This window comes from Platalea leucorodia (genome assembly GCF_965183815.1).
Source record: "Platalea leucorodia genome assembly, chromosome: 3".
Taxonomy (NCBI): domain Eukaryota; kingdom Metazoa; phylum Chordata; class Aves; order Pelecaniformes; family Threskiornithidae; genus Platalea; species Platalea leucorodia.
Genome location: NC_138825.1, coordinates 26662216 through 26680017, shown reverse-complemented (window position 1 = coordinate 26680017; position 17802 = coordinate 26662216). Strand labels below are relative to the sequence as shown.

At 40.5% G+C, this 17802-nt stretch overlaps 1 protein-coding gene across 1 annotated transcript in view; it reads right to left on the bottom strand.

Moving 5' to 3' along the window:
- The window catches only part of LPGAT1 (lysophosphatidylglycerol acyltransferase 1), a 67166-nt gene that overhangs the window by 11704 nt on the left and 37660 nt on the right, over positions 1–17802 (bottom strand). The window contains exons 5-6 of the mRNA XM_082307508.1: positions 17152–17425; positions 8178–8304 (exon numbers count right to left, since the gene is read on the bottom strand). Coding sequence (XP_082163634.1) covers positions 8178–8304; positions 17152–17425 — 401 coding nt within the window. The remainder of the gene's footprint in view (positions 1–8177; positions 8305–17151; positions 17426–17802) is intronic.

The window sequence follows — 17802 nt, the reverse complement described above, 5'->3', positions numbered from 1 at the left end:
AGAAAGGACCATTTTTGTTGAGGGTGTAACACTAAGAAAGACTTACTCTCTGTCCCCAAACACAACCGAGTTGCCAAGCTCTATTTTTACTCTCTTCTGCCTGTCTGCTGTGAAGAGATAAAGGGACTCAGCAACGGAATATTGTGTTTCACAGTATATTTCCGAAGGACAGATGCTCGCTTACACAAGTTTGAAGACAGTTCAGAACTAACAGAACGCGTGTGTAGGCTCAGGACAGGAGTCTTGGATTACCTGGCTTCGTATGCAGCCTCCACCGTAAGCCGCAGATATTCCTCACCTCCACATTCGCTACTCCGTTACCTAAAGGGTAACAACTCTGCAGCTCAATAACCTAGTTAAGCCTGGTATTTTTCCAAGAATGTACTTACTAGTCTGAAAACATTATCACAAGAGCTTACAAGATACTCATTAGAAACGATTTATGAGCTGGCACTTTAATGGAGTAGCAAAGTAGCCTAAGTGATACCAATATTGTGAGACTAATGGAATGCAGCACGCCACTTTCCTGCTTGAATCCATCCCGGCTCCTGTATGAATCAATACAGCACCAGAATACTTGAATCTCTGGATATAAACTCCGCTTCTTAGAAGTTTAAGAAGCAATCACCGTTACACCCATTTTGAATGAATATTTGAATATTAATATAGAGTAGAAAACAACTGGTTTTCCAGTAACGCTACGCTGGCTGTCACAATGTAGCAATGGTAAGCGCTAGTGTATCTAGAAGCACTTTCAAACACATTCTTAGATTATCCAGAGTTATTTTTACAAGCAGAACATTCTTATTAATGACTGAGCTAAATTAGAGATGAAATGTTTAAAAGAATCCTTAAAACTCTGGAACAAGCCCTTCCTGTTCCTGATAAGGTGAAGCTGAACAGCTAAACCCCCCCGCCCCTCGTATTTATACTAAACATACTGCCCCTATCATCATTTTCTGCCCATCAGAGGGGTCCTTTAGCACCTGTGTTTTAAAAGAACACCCTCTTTAAGGAGGCTGGGTTCAGGAAAGGCAACTGAGAAAATCTGATGTTAAAACTCTCTACACAGACGATCCAAAACAACGTGGGAAAGCCACTGCTCTAACTGGAGCAGGGTCATCCCCAGCCATCGGCTGCGAAGTCTACCAGGGCTGCTGCTAAACGACGCGGGAAATAGTTTCTTCTTTTCGAAGAGAAGCTTAAACACTTGTCATTGTGGTCACAGCATAAGCATCATTTTGGCTCTGCCCCACCTTTGGGTATCCAGCATCAGGAATGCCACTAAAAGTGAACAGTTTGCTGACCTCACCAGGAAAATAAAATGTTATCACCACATAGAACTGTCCTGACAAGGAACAAGGTCAACATATAATATCCGAAGCTCCTAGATTCTCTTGGGCACTTGAATCTTTCTAGCTTTTGGACAAAACTAACCTCACATTACCTGAAAAGAAGAGGGTCTTTGTTCCTGGTGGGGCTAACAAGGAATTCAATAGCACTGGGTAAGACAACTTGACCAGAAAATTCAAGCAGAATGGAAATACCTCCTTCTTTCATTTCTCATCAAGGGAACAGCTCCTTTGCTATCATCACGGGGAGGTGAGAGGGGACTAAACTTCAATAAAAGCAGTGCCACCACAGGCTGCACCCTGAGAAGTTAAAGGTGGTGGTGGAAGGAAAGACGTGCTCTGATGGGAGCCTGCAAAGCTGCCTCGGCAATGAAGCGCTATCTTCTAGCTGCAGGTTACCCATCTGCAGCTGCAAGGTGACAACGGCCATGGGACACTCCACGTAGCTGAGGGATGGCAAATTTCTTAAACTGCTACACAAATGTGTTTCTGTCCCAAACCAGAATGTATTAGCATAAATGACAGTCCAGGCAAGAAGGAAGGATTTTAAAAAAAGGAGATGTAACTGCCAAAGACGTGTTGGCATACATAAGAACTTGTGGAGACTTACCTACTGATAAAGGCATTTCTCAAACGATCCCAATTTTCAGAAATACGGCATTTTCAGAAACATTTAAGCTCTTTTAAATGGTCCTTATTGGAGAAACAACCCCTAATTCTGTATTAACATCCTAAAGTTCATAGATACCACCTTTAAGTACTAATTGCCATTCAACATCTGTCCTACCCTGAATTAAAAGTTCTTTATTACCCCTACGCCTTCTAAATCATATTATTTACTGTTTCAGTCCCTCTTTAAATACACTCAGCATGATGAAGGTTGTTGGTAATCTCAGGCATGACCAAAAATAATACTTGCATTAAAAAAGCATATGAGAATATACTGCCAAACTGGGTGCCCTTCATAGACATTTCTGCAAAACTCATTCAGCAACCACAATGTATTCCACCTTATTTATAGCTAGGAGTCTAGTTTATTTCAATAAATCCCTATCAATGTAGACACCAAAAAAGAACTCCCTCAGTAGCTGAGAGCTTGTTTCAACAGCAGCACAGTACAAAAACTGGTACGAGGAAGAAAGGTGACAGAGTACTCATCCGCATTATGGCACAAAGACAGCCGAGTTAGCTGGAAATCGCGTGGTACTTTCACGCAGCGTAAATGCAGCCATCCGCTGCGGCGGAGGCAGCCACGGCCGGCTCCGACTCCGAGGCCTCTGCGCCACAAACACGCAGTGCGAAGGCGGGAGGTGGTCACACAAGGGCATGACCCAGAGGGAAGCTAACACAAAAACACCCAACCCCACGCCATACTTGACTGAGGGGAAGCTAAGCATCCAACAGACTTCGCAGCCAGGGTTTTTTCAATTTTTAACTCCTGGGTTTTGACAGCAGAACCGCAGCACACAGGAAATCTTACTATTAGAGAAACACCAAGTCAGACTAAAGAAGTGACTGGTGGAAGAAGAAAAGAAATAATCCCCAAACTCAACTCACTGTGGGGAAACAGTGGAAGCTGAGGATAGTAGCCAGTATGCGGTCTTGCTACACAGACACCAAACCACTCGGCTTATTTCTGCTGAGTGTAACTGCAGCGAATCTGGATTTGTGATCAATGCACATCACAAAATGACCCAAGCATAAAGCTAAACCATTCTGAGAAGAGAAAACAAACCTTTCCAACAGACTCATGAGAAGACAGGTCTCATGGTGATGCCTCTAGTTAGAGATGCCTTGCACCTTCCAACCCTTTTTTTTTTTTTGGTGCTTACTGCTTTAACAGATGGGTTGAAATTTCCCCCAAAAATCCCAGTGCCGTTTGACCTGGAAAAATTAGGTATTTTCCTTGAGTATTATGTTTCAGAGCACAAACTCAATTTTTCAGCAGTTTCCAATGAGTTTTGAGAGAAGCCTGTCAGGGTAAAAAAATTATTTGATAGTTAAAGGGATAAGTTCTGATACCTTTGTGTTTTGACGAATCTGAAATTTGGCAATTGTCCTTTTTTCTAGAGAAGTGTCTTTCGACACCCTGAGGAAAAGCAGGCCACAGCTTAGCCTAATTATGAACTTCCAAAAAACATGTCATTTGTACAGAAAATTGAAGTTTGAAAAGCAAGCTTCAACTCATTATCAAAACTGAGCTTTCAAACAAACAAACAAACAAGATTACTGGATTAAACTGAACCTTCTCTGCCATTTCCATCAGCTAGAAAAGCATCTAAAAATGAAAACATAAGACTGCTTGCTGTGCCCTCTACACTCCTCTATTGCTCCCTAAGTAGGATGAAAAAGAAATAACCCTGCAGTAAAAGGACAGGCTATGAGAAAAGGAAAACACGAGATGTGAAAGACCGTAAGGTTGTGACCAAGGGGAGCAGCAGAAAGGACTGACTGAGCGACCAGAACAAAAGGGGCTCTGCAGTCTCCTCTGCTCCGGTTTGAGTAGCACAGAAAATGTTGCTTTTTCCCCCACTGCTGTCATACATCAATTCCTCACTCTGGACTAATCTGAAAGGGGAAAAGCACGTTTCAATCCCGATTCTCCCTTCATACAGCAGAGATGGCATCTGGTCAAAACCATGCTTTACTTTTTCCAAAGGGGCTTTTTTTTTTTTGTAATTATTTTTTTTGCCGCAAGTCAGTTAAAAGAAATGATAGCTGAGAAACTAGTGAGCTAGAGCACACAGATTCATGGAGAACCTTCTCTCTTCCCAGTTATTTAAAAATTACCCTTAAAATTTATTTCAAATGTAATCTCCCAAGACATTCCAAATTACAAACAATGAGCAAAATCTTATTGCACTAAATGAAGGAAAAAGGGGGAATAACAATCCAGACATACCTGATATACATTTAATGAAAATTTCAGAGGACATCTATGTCAAACGCAGAAAAACAAATGCCTCTGACATCTTCCATCTTTGGAAGACATTTCCATCTTTTTAAAGACAAAGGCCACTTTACCTTGGATTTTCCTTTGCTAACTGAGTTTGTTTCAAGGAATTAAAGAAAAGCACCAACGTTATAAGGGACATCGCAGGGCTCAACACAGCACAGGCCTTTTCAAATCTCAGTCACTGATTTAATCCTTGCCTACACTGTTAAGGACAAGGAGTAGTTAATACTCAATTGTTTTCAAAATTAAGAATTAACGAGGAACCACCTCAATTTTGTGACCTGCAGAATAAGCACTGGCGTTCCTGGCTGACAGCCCCGGACACTCTAACGGCTCTGTTACGGCCATGTTTTGGTCTCCGCATGGAAGATGAACTTAAAGAAGCAGTTCAGGCTTCCTGGTCAAGCCGTACAGCTACACAGGCCTGGTGTATCATCCTCCACCCCACAGCTTGACCAGAGGAACACCGCACAGAAACCTCCCGGGACACTTTTCAGCACATTAAAAGGTAGCTCTGCCTTTCCAAACAGAAGCGCCAGGGCCGAGAGGAAGGAGGCTGACATGGCAGGGATCAGCTAGCTGGTCACAAAGTACAGCTGCTGCTAGCATGCGCTGTTTAACCAGCATAAACAGTTCTGGTGTTTTTCCAGAACTGCTCCTGATTAACATCTGACACAGAAACAGGCTCGAGACATCACTGTATTTTTCAGACAAGTGAGGACGCTACCAAGGAGGCACACACGCAAAGCTCCTGAGAGACAGTTTTCCACTGACCATACCTATAATTTCAAAAATAAGCTCTAAGAAATTGATGTCAGCCCACTGGGCTTCAATCATCCAGCTTCCCAATCCTGCAGAAAGTTCAATAAAGTGATAGCAGAGCTGTAAGGTTTTCTTTAACACCAGAAGCCCTCCGGGAGAGAAGTTGTTCCCTACTCTTCCCTGTCTGCCACCCCCAGTTTCCCAGGCGCACCCTCTGACTTCACAGGTTCTCAGTGGTACCAACAACTCTGTTCAAATCATCAATACATGATTTAAAGTTGTCAAAACCCTGAAGGTGCCCATCACGATACAGCATTCTGCTAAAAAAAAATAACTCGGAAAGTCAGGTGATCGGGGGGGAGGGGGGGGGAGTCAGTTGCTGTAATGCCCTGAAGGGAATCCAACAGGAAAATTTCTGTATAAGCAATAGAGAAGGATGATGTAACATGAGTAAATTCATGTACACACGCTGTTCAGTCGCTCTCTGCTAATCCTGCCATGGATAAATACATCCTTTACATCCAGTTATAGAAAAATATTTTTAAAGCCACACAAAAATATCTAAAAATAAATTTTGTCGTGAAAAACACTGAAGGTGGAAATTCACTGTATTCATTCCAAACAACAGCTCTAATTCCAGATACATTAAAAGGTCTTAGCATATCACAGGTAGACAATACGCTAAATCTGGAAAAAGGGATACAAAAGTGATATGACTTTTTTGATATAGAATTATTCTGGGTAGTCAAAGCGAAGAGCTGCAGAAGGACCTGACAATAGTTGCAGATGAAATCAAATACCAGTAAATGCAAGGCAATGAGCACTGGCGAAGGAAAAAGCACCAGCAGCTACGCATACGCTGCCACAGCCTCTAAGATTAGCTATTATTACTCTGGTAAGCGATCCTGAAATCGCTGTGGGGAATTCAGGATGTCAGTCACCTCACAACCTAGTTATAGCAGAAGCAGAAAAGGCGCAGACAAAAGTAACAAGATCATCAGGGAAAGGCTTTTGTGTAAGGAGACACCAAACAGATGAAGACTCACGGGGCTGGGAGAGGGACAGGGACAGCTAAGGCAGGATAGGAGAAAGCTCTGTAAAATCACGGGCTATGGAGAACGTCGCCGAGGAATGATTCATCCACTACTGGCAGGACACGGAAAGCAGGGTGCACCCACTGAAGGCCTCAGGCGGAGAACTTAACACAAGCAAAAAGGAAGTGGTCCTGGCTGCCACCCTCAAGAACGGTTCACACGTTGTGTCACGGGAAATTGCAGAAGTCTAAGCATAAGCAGGGTACAAATGGTATCGGACAAGTTCACGAAGGCCCGGTCCATCAGCACCTACCAAAAGAGCGATCCAGATGCGACGACCGCTCAGAACATGTTACAGCCACCGGGTGTTTACACGCGAAGGGATGGCGCGCAGGCTGCCTTCCCCCGCCCTTGCTGCTACCTCCTGCTGGCAGGGCCAGGGTACTTTTTCAAATGCATCTTTAAAGAATTGCTGCCCTGCATCCAACTAAAGCCCTTACGGTCCAGAGGACACGTGCCTCAACTTGACGTGCCAATTTAACAATTACCAGGACTGGAAAGTTAGCCAAAGCTCCAGTTAAAATCAAGACACTCTGTTCTCATTTCAGAGGTATTACATCCAGCGCGCAGCCTTCAGAGACATGCCACTGCGTTAGTTTGCCTTTGGGGCATACTTCAAAGGTTTTCACAAGGTCAGCCATAACACCTAGAGGTTATTAAAAAAATCAATCAATCAATCAGAGAGGCTTGCCCCTGTCTAAACTAGTGATTTAGACCCTCTGGAAGAAAACAACAAACCTACGCCCAATAACAAACAATTTCCAGTATCTTTTCTTAGCATTTTAGTACTACAAGAACTGTAACATTCAAGTTCAATGCAAGGGAGGTCACATCATCTTTATGGCTCGTGCTCAAAAATAGGTTTTGAATATACACATTTTGAAGCAGGAAGTTAATTCAACTTAAGATAACTTTCTCTCTTTTTTAAAGCAAGTATTTTTGGAAATAGTCTTTAGTAAAATTCTAAATATGTTCAAATTGCAATTATCCCAGAGATCTGAGAGAGTACTAAGGTGACCTGAATAAAGCACAATAGATACTATGATATCTTACAGAAATTAGGGTGAAGTATGTTCACCTTCAGAAAAACTTGAAGGCAGATTTCTATAAAAAGCAGGGACAGATTTAAACATGGCTGTGGAAAGGAGCTCCAGTGAGCAGCCTGTACTCTGCATCACACAACACTGACACAGCAGTGATGCTAAAGAAGGTCATTCCCAGTTAAACTGCCACCCAGGGGATCCACACAGAGATATCCGAAAGCTTACTGTGAAAGTCTAAAAGCTCCCCAAATCAGCAAAAGGGAATTAAGACAAAATAACGCAATTTTGGGATAAAATGTGATCAACTTATTTGGTGTAGGAAGAGTGTTAAAATATTTCTGGAGATTTCAGACTTGCAATTAACTGCAAACCAAGAGCAAAATGCAACTTCTCCCTCCATTAGTTTAGGCCTTGAGACAAAGAACTACTAAGGAGAAAAGTTTTAATAGTATCCCATCCCAGGTGTCCATGAGATTTGCTACTATTTCCAGAGTGTCTCTCTGCTCAACTATTAAGAGCATGCTTTGAGTGAAAAAGCTGATACTTCTTTGTCAGAAAGTTAAATACAATATAAAATAATCTCTCAGGAAGCCTGTTATTTAATAACACAGTGATTTTTAATTTGTTGTCATTATTTTAAAGAAAAAAAAAAAATCAAGTTGGGTTTACCAGCACCTTAACATTAAAGTGGAAAAGATGACCTAGCCATCAAATATATTCCCCATAACTATATTCAGCCACAGGACATCAGTCAAAAACTTAAATGTGCTAAGCTATGGAACGGTCACCAAACTTTTCAAAAGAAAACTGTGTTGTGTTTAGACAATGTGAGTTGCCCACCTGTGTCAGAGACACATAAAAATGACATTGCTACTGATTTCCCATATCCTGAAACATGATGTTACTAATTTGTGAATACCTGGCTTTTAATATTTTAGTTCAATGTAAGAGCAGAAAGTTTATTTCCTACCTGTAATGTACATGTGTAACTGTTGGTTGTCGGTAGCCAAGAATCCAAGTTTGGATGTCTATAGGTTCACCTTTGGGATACGCAATGGTTGTATCTATCACCCACTGGAGGCCTTTTGATTTGCTCTCTAGGAACAAAAAGAAATGTGATAGTAAAAGTAATCAGCAAGTGCATGTCACTCAGTTGACATTCCATTTTTATATTGCTTCATGAGGTACGAGGCACAAATACAGTAAGAAAAAAAATCAAATCCAGATTTCATTACAGAGCACAGAAATACTCTTACAAACTTCAGCTAGACCAAGATTTTACTTTCACAGTTATTTCTGTTGTTCTTACATATTGTAGTACACAGAATAGAACAAGTTCACTCACTAGGTATGAGTATAGTCACGTAACGTGTTGGCCCAAATGTTAGGTGCTTTCCCCCGTTCACCAAAAGGAAAACTTTAAAAATAAAAATCCAGCTTTCTTGGTCTGCACTTTAAGCACATTTACAACTGGGCCTTTGTAAGAGCTCACGGTTGCAGATCACTGGTGAAGCAACAGCCATGCAGATCCCTTTGGACAACTAGCCTCACTACTGGGTTAGGGCAGGAGGATAAAGGAGATTTATGTCAGACAATGTAGTTAGATTTTCAAAGACGTTTTTTAAAAAATCCCTCAAAGGTTCTTAAAAATCTGAGTTACGGGATAAAGAGGAAATACACTACTTTGTGCATTAAAGACAAGAAAGCAATGAACAGAAGATGGTCAGTTTTCACAGTGGAAAGGAGATTGCATCCACAAGGTCCCAGAAAGACTGGTACCAGTACATGTTCATATGCTGCTCAACTTATTTAGAAGCTGAAGAAAGGATCAAAGGAGGTGAAAATATGTGCTGTGAACATTATTTGGGAGAGTCAAATTTAAATCTGAACATAGGTTACTACCAGCAATAGTCAAGGTCAGATAGCAACCTAGCCATGACCTCTCTTGGCAGGTCTTCAATTCACAGGTTTGCAAAGAGGGAGAGCAGCAGATCTGGAAAGCAAACCAGGAAGGAGGAGCACATTGCCAAGAGGCACTTTGAGTTTAGCTTGTCAATTTTGTATCTGTTCTGTGGGAACTGGACCTGCCTTGTATCTGAGGTCATGTGCCGGCTAGTATAGCAATATGCTTACTTAATGCTTAATATACTAGTATATTAATATGCTTACATCATACCCAGCAATATCTTAAAGCATTTAAAAAGCTGACTATTAAAAACAGCCACCTGTTGGCAGAAGCATGTAAGAGGTGTTAGGTCTTAGTACAAAGTACAAGACTCTTCAAGCCTGCAGCTGAGATAGCTACGAAAGAAATATGATAGAGGTTGACAAAAACACTGTTGGCATGAAGAACGTGCACGGGGTAGACTGTTCACCATCTTTCGCAATACAAGAATAGACGTATCCAAAATGAAGCCAAGAGGAAAAGTTTTCAAAGCAAACAGAGAGAAATAATTCTTTGTGCAGAGGGGAATAAAACTGCGGGGAACTCCTTGCCAAAGGACGTCAAGGATGCAGCGAGTTGGGTTCAAGAGGAAACTGGACAAGTACGTGGAAGAAATCCGTTGGAGGGTTAACTAAAGAGGCAGAAATCCCCATTTGGCTTGGGAAACCGACCACACTGGAAACAGTCAGAAGCTAGGAGAGTATGTGGGAGAAGTATGATGCATGTTTGCTGTGTTCCCACTCTTCCTCTGATATCCACTTGTAGTCATGGACAAGATGCTGGGCTAGACAGATGGTTGGTCTTGCCCAGAACTGCAACTCAAATTTTACAAAAGAGCTACCACACACAAGAAGAAATCTACAACACACAGCCTGAGATGCACTCTAAAAAGCCACAGAGTTATTAACACCACCTAGAACATACGTGCAAGGACGGACTGGCGAGTTTCTACCTGCATTTCATTTAATTTAATTTGCATTTAAGTGTGAGAAGGCAGTTACAGCAATGCTATCGCATATATCTATCAATTATTTTAACAAGCAGCTAGTGTTTTCATGGTATCTACTCAACAATGGAGTTGTACTGCTTTGCTACAAATGCAAATACACCACTTGAATAAGGCTAGACAGTATTTCGTAATATTTAGCTCATGAATTATTAGTAGCATGCAATGTGCTATTCCAAAATTTGACCAAGTGCAAGCTACACAGGTCAAGCTGAAACATCCAGTGTCACCTTCTGGAAATACAGTATTTTAAAGCCCTGACAGACACTTGAAATGAGAACACGAAGTCCCATTAGAGGCTCCAGGCTTGCCAGCATCATGACAGAGTGCTTGTCAAGTCTCTCTTAAGAAAAGTACTAACTACAGAGTCCTTCATTTTAAAAGTAGCAATGTATCAGAGAAAAGCCAATATGAAATTAATAGTAAATCCACAGAAGTATTCATTTAGAAATGGATTTCGGAACAAAGCCATTCAATTTATTATTTTCCCAGATGTAAAGTAAGAATGGGTAAAGACAAGTAAATTGTCTAAGTGAGTAAGCAACAGAGGTCATTAATTGCAATTAAAAAGGGCACATTATCTTATTATTTACAGGAAAATGTTTTAAATTCATTTATTAAATATTTAGTTAGTATTTCAAACTGTTCTTTCAGTGGATAATGGTTCAAACTTCATTACAGAAAGACTCCTGCAGTCCTCTTCTGTGCTGATTTCCTACCTTCTGCTTTTGTGGAGCGCAGCTGCTGCATGGATTCCTCAGACCAGCTCCAAACTCACCTCCAGCCCCTTCCAGGGCAGGGTGGGGAGAAAAACCTGCCTCTGACAGCCCACCAGGAACCCCAGGTCAGGAGAAAAAAAAAAAAAAAAAAAAAAAATTCTGAAGGTAAAGTCAGCCTCCATAGACCATCCTTCAGAGCAAGCAGGTCTTAGCACAGCTACCTCCACGTGCAAGTACCAAGACGTGCTATCAAATCACAGTCACAGGTGTATTTCGGCATGCTCTGGTTTAAAACAAGCCTTACATAATCATCCAAGGTCTGATGCTGCCAAAAAAACTTAAGTCACCAAGGATTTCAGAAAACTAATTTTGAAATAAATCCTGCTGTCCTTTTTCAGGGGGTTATACTGTGTTGTGCCTTGCTCATGAGCGTATTTATTTTAAAGCCACAAAGCTCTAACAGATCCTGAAACTGAAAAAGAAACATGCAACTGCACACAGCACAAAGGGGCAGGACCTCAGCGTGCCCGAGGATGCTGCTTTCAAGCCTAAGCAGATCTCTGAACAAGAAGAAACCCTATTATTTTTTAAATGGGGCACACTAACAGGAACTCAGGACAGAAAGACTGCTGCATTAGTTATAATATGGTGTGAACCTCAGGTCTGGCATTTGTAGCTGAAAAAAAGGGAGTTGCGTATACCTGTTCAAAAACTCGACTTGCCACAGATGTTTCTGACAGCCAAACCCTTTTGAACTTTCTACCTGCCGTTAAGACACCCTCATCCTTCACGTCTGGTACCTGCTGAAAGATTGAGCAGCCTGGCTGCCAGAGACTTCAGCAAAAGAAACTGCTGCACATTTAAGCAGATCTCTCCAAGGACTAGGGTGTTTTTTTCTGTGGTGTCACATCTGCTCGCCACTTTCAGCACAGGTGGAGGATTTTGATTCCTCAAATCACCTCAAAATGGTAGCAGTCTGATTCTTTTTAAATAGTGCATAAATATTCAAAAGAGGCCTGCAGGCATTTGTCCTACACAGATGCATCCAAACCACATAGTAATAATGTACCTTAGTATGAATGGTACATACTTGCTTTATGAGTGCGAAGACAAGACTAAACAATCCCATGTAACAGTAGCTTTCTGGCCTAGACAAAAAAAAAAAAAAAAAAAAAAAAAAAAAAAAAAATTTAAAGAGTCTCCTAACTTGTTGGTTTTGGTTGTTTTTTGGTGGTTTGTTTTTTAAATCACCAGCAGAGGCAAATCTTCATAACTATTTTTTTTCCTTGTTTTTGCTCTAGCTGTGGATTCAGTGATAGCAAGTTGCTTCATATTTGGTTACAAAGCAACTTACCATCAGTGTTTTCAAGACATTCAGTGTTCTGTCATCCTTTATGGTCCTCTCACAGCAGATACGTGACCATCTACAATCACAAATTTAGTGGGGTTCAGAGCTTCTCTTCGTCCCCTCTATGCCCCCCCGAGTTACTCTCAACCAATGCTAAAAGCCAGATTTTACTATGTGCAGGACTCTTCAAACCCACCGGTCACTGAGAAAAAGAGCAAGTTATAAAGACAGGTTTCAGCAGGAAACCTCACCTCCAGCCAAGCTCTGGATGGTGCGATATCGCTGGACTGCGTCTGGAGTGGAAAAGAATGCACCAGCCAGGCGTGAACTTGAGGACCGCAGCTTCCACTTGAAAAACGGAATATTTACTAGCATTCACTACTATTCAGGCGTGGTTTCCTGAACACTTACATCACTCTAAACGCAGCCAAGAGAGGCTTTTGCCTCCCCCTGCACAGCAATGCATTCTTGTAACTCGCTGCTTGTCCTTTACTTGTCCTTGTGCGATCAACTGGATCACTGACCTTAAAATTAACTCTTTTCCCAAAGATTAGCTCTCAGACTAAACATCTTACTCATTACCCCAAGATCTCTCCATAACAGATCACCTGGAACAAAACAAGAAGCCCCTTTTCCAGGATTAAAAAAAAAAAAAAAAAAAAAAAAAAAAAAAAGAAGCCTTCCCACATGTTATTCAAGTCACATTCCTCATATAACAGTGAATCAAAAAGTTTGATTAAAAAAAAAAAAAAATCAATTACGAAGTCCAGTGTCCAGCTCTGCAGAAGGGAAAATTGAATTTCTCTGAGAAAAAGCATCAGAACTGAATGTACTGTGCTGCATTTGAAAACAGTAAGATAAGATTTCAATATGGCTCTAACCAAGCTCATAGCAACCTCTTATCAGACAAAAAATTGCTGCATGGTAAAATAAAGCAGAATTAAAAAAAAAACATACTAGAGCAAGGTTGATCAAAAATAAGCTCTGGAATGCATCTCTTCAGTGAACAATTGCTGCAAACTCCTTTGAATTGCCAGCTGTTTAGCACTTAGGACATTTTGCTAGTTCTAAAACTTACAAGATCAATTCTTACTAACTGAAGAAACACAGTCTCTGACATAGTTGCAAGTACGAAGTGTTCCATTAAAAAATTAAACAAACGAAAACAAAACCATAAAACATTCCTCCCCCCCCCCCCCGGTTAAGGTGATGAAGGCTATGCATCAGTATTTTTACGCTGCCCATATTTCCACTCCGCACTAAAAGCTTCTCCTGGAACACAGGCGCTGGCAGCAGCACTCCGTTTGGGGGGCACAGCACATCTGCCCAGAGGGATGCTTTCATCGGACACCAGAATTAACTTATACCATCTTTTCAGGGACAGACACCGCTTAACTACATCGTCTATACTTTCTAGCTTCAAGAGCACTCAAGCCATCAAGTGACAGGACTACCTTTCCTATATGTTTTTCCATCCTTCTATTTATTCAGGAATCAAATTGTACAATTTCATTAAAATTAAACAAGTGTTTCTAAAGGCAGCAAAAGCAACAACTGTTTTAGTCATTTAATTTAGTATTTACCAGAAATAAGTTAAATTTCACCGTGATGAAGGTTAGTACTTGGGACTTTAAGTATGAAAAAAGGCTTGGAAAACTGTTAGGAGGAGGAAATTAAGAAAATAGAGGCTGCTTGCCTTGAAAAAGCAACTGATAAAGAACTGAAGAGTTTAAGTACGAGAATAATCAAATAGTATTGATTGTCTAGCTCAGGAACACTTGTTCTTCCTGTCACTTTACACAGGAAGAATCAGGTAACAAACTGTGGGCAATTCATAACTAGCACAAAAATAAACTGAAAAGGGGACTGGAGATTAAAAATACTAATATCATAATTAAGGCTAATTAAATTTTGGGGAGACTACTGAACCTTGCACTTCACAACATAAACCCACCTCTACCAAAGGGATGACAGAAATCAGATTAGAGACCTTATAGAAGAAGGACAGATGATGTAGCATTTAGCTGTTGCACAGTTCTTGAACTATTTGAAGGCTGTAACTCCAGTGACGCTTGATGTACAAAAGCAAGCTAGTGAATGACGAAACAACTGCATGCAACTTGGTTTGTACCGAATCAGGGTGCAGCCTAGCAGTACATTAAGAATGAACCATCCTTTATTATAGCTGCTTTTGTCGTCTTTTCTTCTTTCACCCAGCATTATACACCATGCCAGTTGAGAAAGGAGAATGGTATAAAAGCTGCAAGGAGAAATCTAAATGAATTAAGTACTAATAAAAGGATGGCACTCAAGAACACTGCAACTGTGTATCATGACTCATTGTAACATAGCTACCCAGGAAACTCAACAGGAAGGGGACGTAATTTTTGAAAAGGAGGAGTTACTCTTAACCTATAAACCAATTTAACGAAAATCGGGTGGGGGAGGGAGGTGAGCCCCATCATTATCAGCAAAGCCTGGTGGTAACAAAAAGATTGAGAGAATGATAAATAATGGAGAAGCAAGCTTATTATAGTAAGCTGAATAATTTGGTAACCCAGGACACCAGGAACATCGTTAAATAAGACAGTATAGAGCACAAGAAGTGGTGCAGAGGAAAAATGTTTTCGGTGAACCATGAAGTTCAAGTGGGATGCTACTGACACACGAGCCACCTCCCAAGCAAAGGAGTACAGTTAATAATGTACAAGAAGTTTATACGCAATCTCTATGCAAGACACTGGCAAAACCTTCACTGTATATACTACCTCTAGTTCTAGCACCCACAACTCAACGATGGCAACCCAAAGAGGATACAGGCAAGTTTGATTTCACTGAGCCAGGTTTTTTCATGTGGTTAAAAGAAGGGAAAGATAAAAGAGAGAAAAAATAAAGATGATCACTTAACTTGTTTGGCTTCTAACTTTATAATATAACCATATCAATTTATACAATTATATTTCATTTAACTGAACAAATATTCTTCAAAAATTTAAGTGGCAAGACTACAGTAAAAGCATTTGGAAGGCAGAAGTTTAGAGGAAGAGTCTTTCACACACGATATAGATCAAGAATTAAGCTTTGTACATCTCTGAAAGGGAAGTTTTACCATGCTAGAAACATTTTCGTGAGCTTAAGAGAAGAGAGGACTTAAAATACCTCCGCTTCGTAAGTATCAAATATTACTCCTTCCTAGCATGTGAAATTTACTTTCACTTTTCTTTTTCATTCCTTTTATTATGTTTTCACGTCCATTACTCTGAAAAAGTATGGTGGAGAAAGAGAATGATAGCTAAAACCACACATTTCTGTCCTATTTTTGCCAACTTATCTTTCCTTCTGTCTTTTGAGTAGGATGGACAGATATGGTTCCATTGTATTTCTGAGACAATTCTTTTATTTTAGTACCCACTTAGGTCAACGGCTATCAAACACTCATTTCTCCAGAGTCTGAATCATGCTGCTCAAAAAAAAAAAAAAAGAAGCCAGGTTTGATCTTCAGCTACGTTGATAGCCATCTAAGAGTATGAAAATATAAAATTAATATTTGACGAGTGCTTTTGGTCCCCTTCCAGAACTAGAAGGCCTGAAATTCACATTTGGGGAACTTCTTGCTTTTCATACCCTTTTGCCTTTGAGATGGGAACAAATAGAACAGGAACAGGCCAAACTTTTCTCCGTAAAAAAATAACTTTAAGCAAGGATGAGGGTATTCTGTTTCTCTTTTAAACCTAAAATCTTCTAAGACAACAAGGGCTTTCTTCAGCCTTTCTTTTCTGAATGTAGCCTGAAAGGAAATATTCTGATGCACTCCACAGCTTGATTTTCAGTTCATTTAAAATCTTCCCTCCACTCCTGCAAGAACATCATCTCCATTCATTTCCTATGTTGACAAGATTAACTTCAAAACTAAAAATCTGGAAGCAATTTCTGTATCAGGCTTCCTGCTAACCCTGAAATGTGAACTTCAGCACAGGAAAAAAAAACCCAGTCATCTGCATATGTGGCTTCATTAGGATGGATCTTTGGTTCAAACTGCTAAACGATTATAATTTGGCTATGGAAATACCAGCACCACCCATCAATAAGAAAGCACCACAAACCACCCAATCCATTCTTTCTATAATAAGTAACAGAAATCCACAACTAGGTTAAGTAAGATCTAACCCGGCTCTCTGAACGTGCCAAGAAGTTAATTTTAAAAATTGAGAGACTAAAAGCACCGAGTCCCATAACCACAGGCATTATTTATACCCCAGCTATACTCTCCCCTACAACCCAGGCATCCCAGAATAATGCTGCAGGAATATTCTTATCCCCTCGTAACTCTTCTAACATAAGACAGCCAAAACAATCCTTCAAATCTAGTCATCAGTGACAGTTAACTCCAGCAACAAAGGGGACAGTCATAAAAATCTGTAGAGAATGGAAGAATTTGAACTCAATAGAGAACAGTTCAAGAAGAGAAACGAAGTATACAGTACTGGATGCAAAGAAACTTTTAAAGCCAGGAATAAAAATGTGAGCATAGTTTGCATATTCCAGAAATACTTTTACTATAGTTCCATACTACCATAAACCAACGCAAACCATCCATCGTGCTGGAAGGAGCAGCCCACCTTCTTGCCCACTCCGGGTGCTCATTCCAGTACCTGCTCTACCCATCGTGTGTACCAAGACAAACATTCATGCAGCCACACTGTAGACAAAATAAAATAAAAACTAACGTTTTCTTTTTTTTGTGTGTCTCAACATAAAAAATAAACTTAGTGAAACTAAAAGCAAATATGAAAACATTTATATAAATATGATGGTGAAAAATAGATTTGACATTTGAAGAGACCAAATCAACACAAAATGTTTTGCTTAACTCAAATCTTGGACATTCAATTTGCTTTTTATCCACAAAAGTGAAGTGGTCTTTACCTTTTATCACAGCATCTCCACCTGCTGGAGTTCCATTTTCTTGCGGTGCTACAAGCGTTTTCAGAATTACTTGTGTTGCCCCAAGTCTCGGCAGGGTGACATGTTTAAGAAATGGCAAATTGTTTTTCTTGGCAAATGCCTGGCTTGTTTCTCTCCTTTTCCTAAGAAAGCCACCCTCTGGAAATAAAACAATCCATTTCCGATTACGGCTCCTGTAGTATTTTTCTAGATGCTCCTTGAGTAACACAAGCTGCTGGTCACGGTGTGCTCTTCCCTATAAGGATAAAACATTACCAAAATAAAATGAATGCTTAAAAGAGATAACATTAAGACAGATAATTATTACATTTCTATGACTTCTCTCTCTTTTCAGAGATACAAATAAGCCTCTATGACAACACAAAACAATTTTCCCCGGAGTACCCACTGGGGGCTGAGTTAATGCCACTTTACAGAAAGGCTGAAAAAAAGCCCTTGAAATCGAGGATGAAGCTCCTGATCTGATGACTTCTCCGCAAGAGCGACATCCGGATTGTAAACGGGAACTCCACCTAACAGGAGGATGTATTTGCAGGATTCCCTAGTTGTTACTGGGTCCCAAGTTGAACTTGCTAAACCACTTATCATCAGTAATTTCTGAAAGCCAAACAG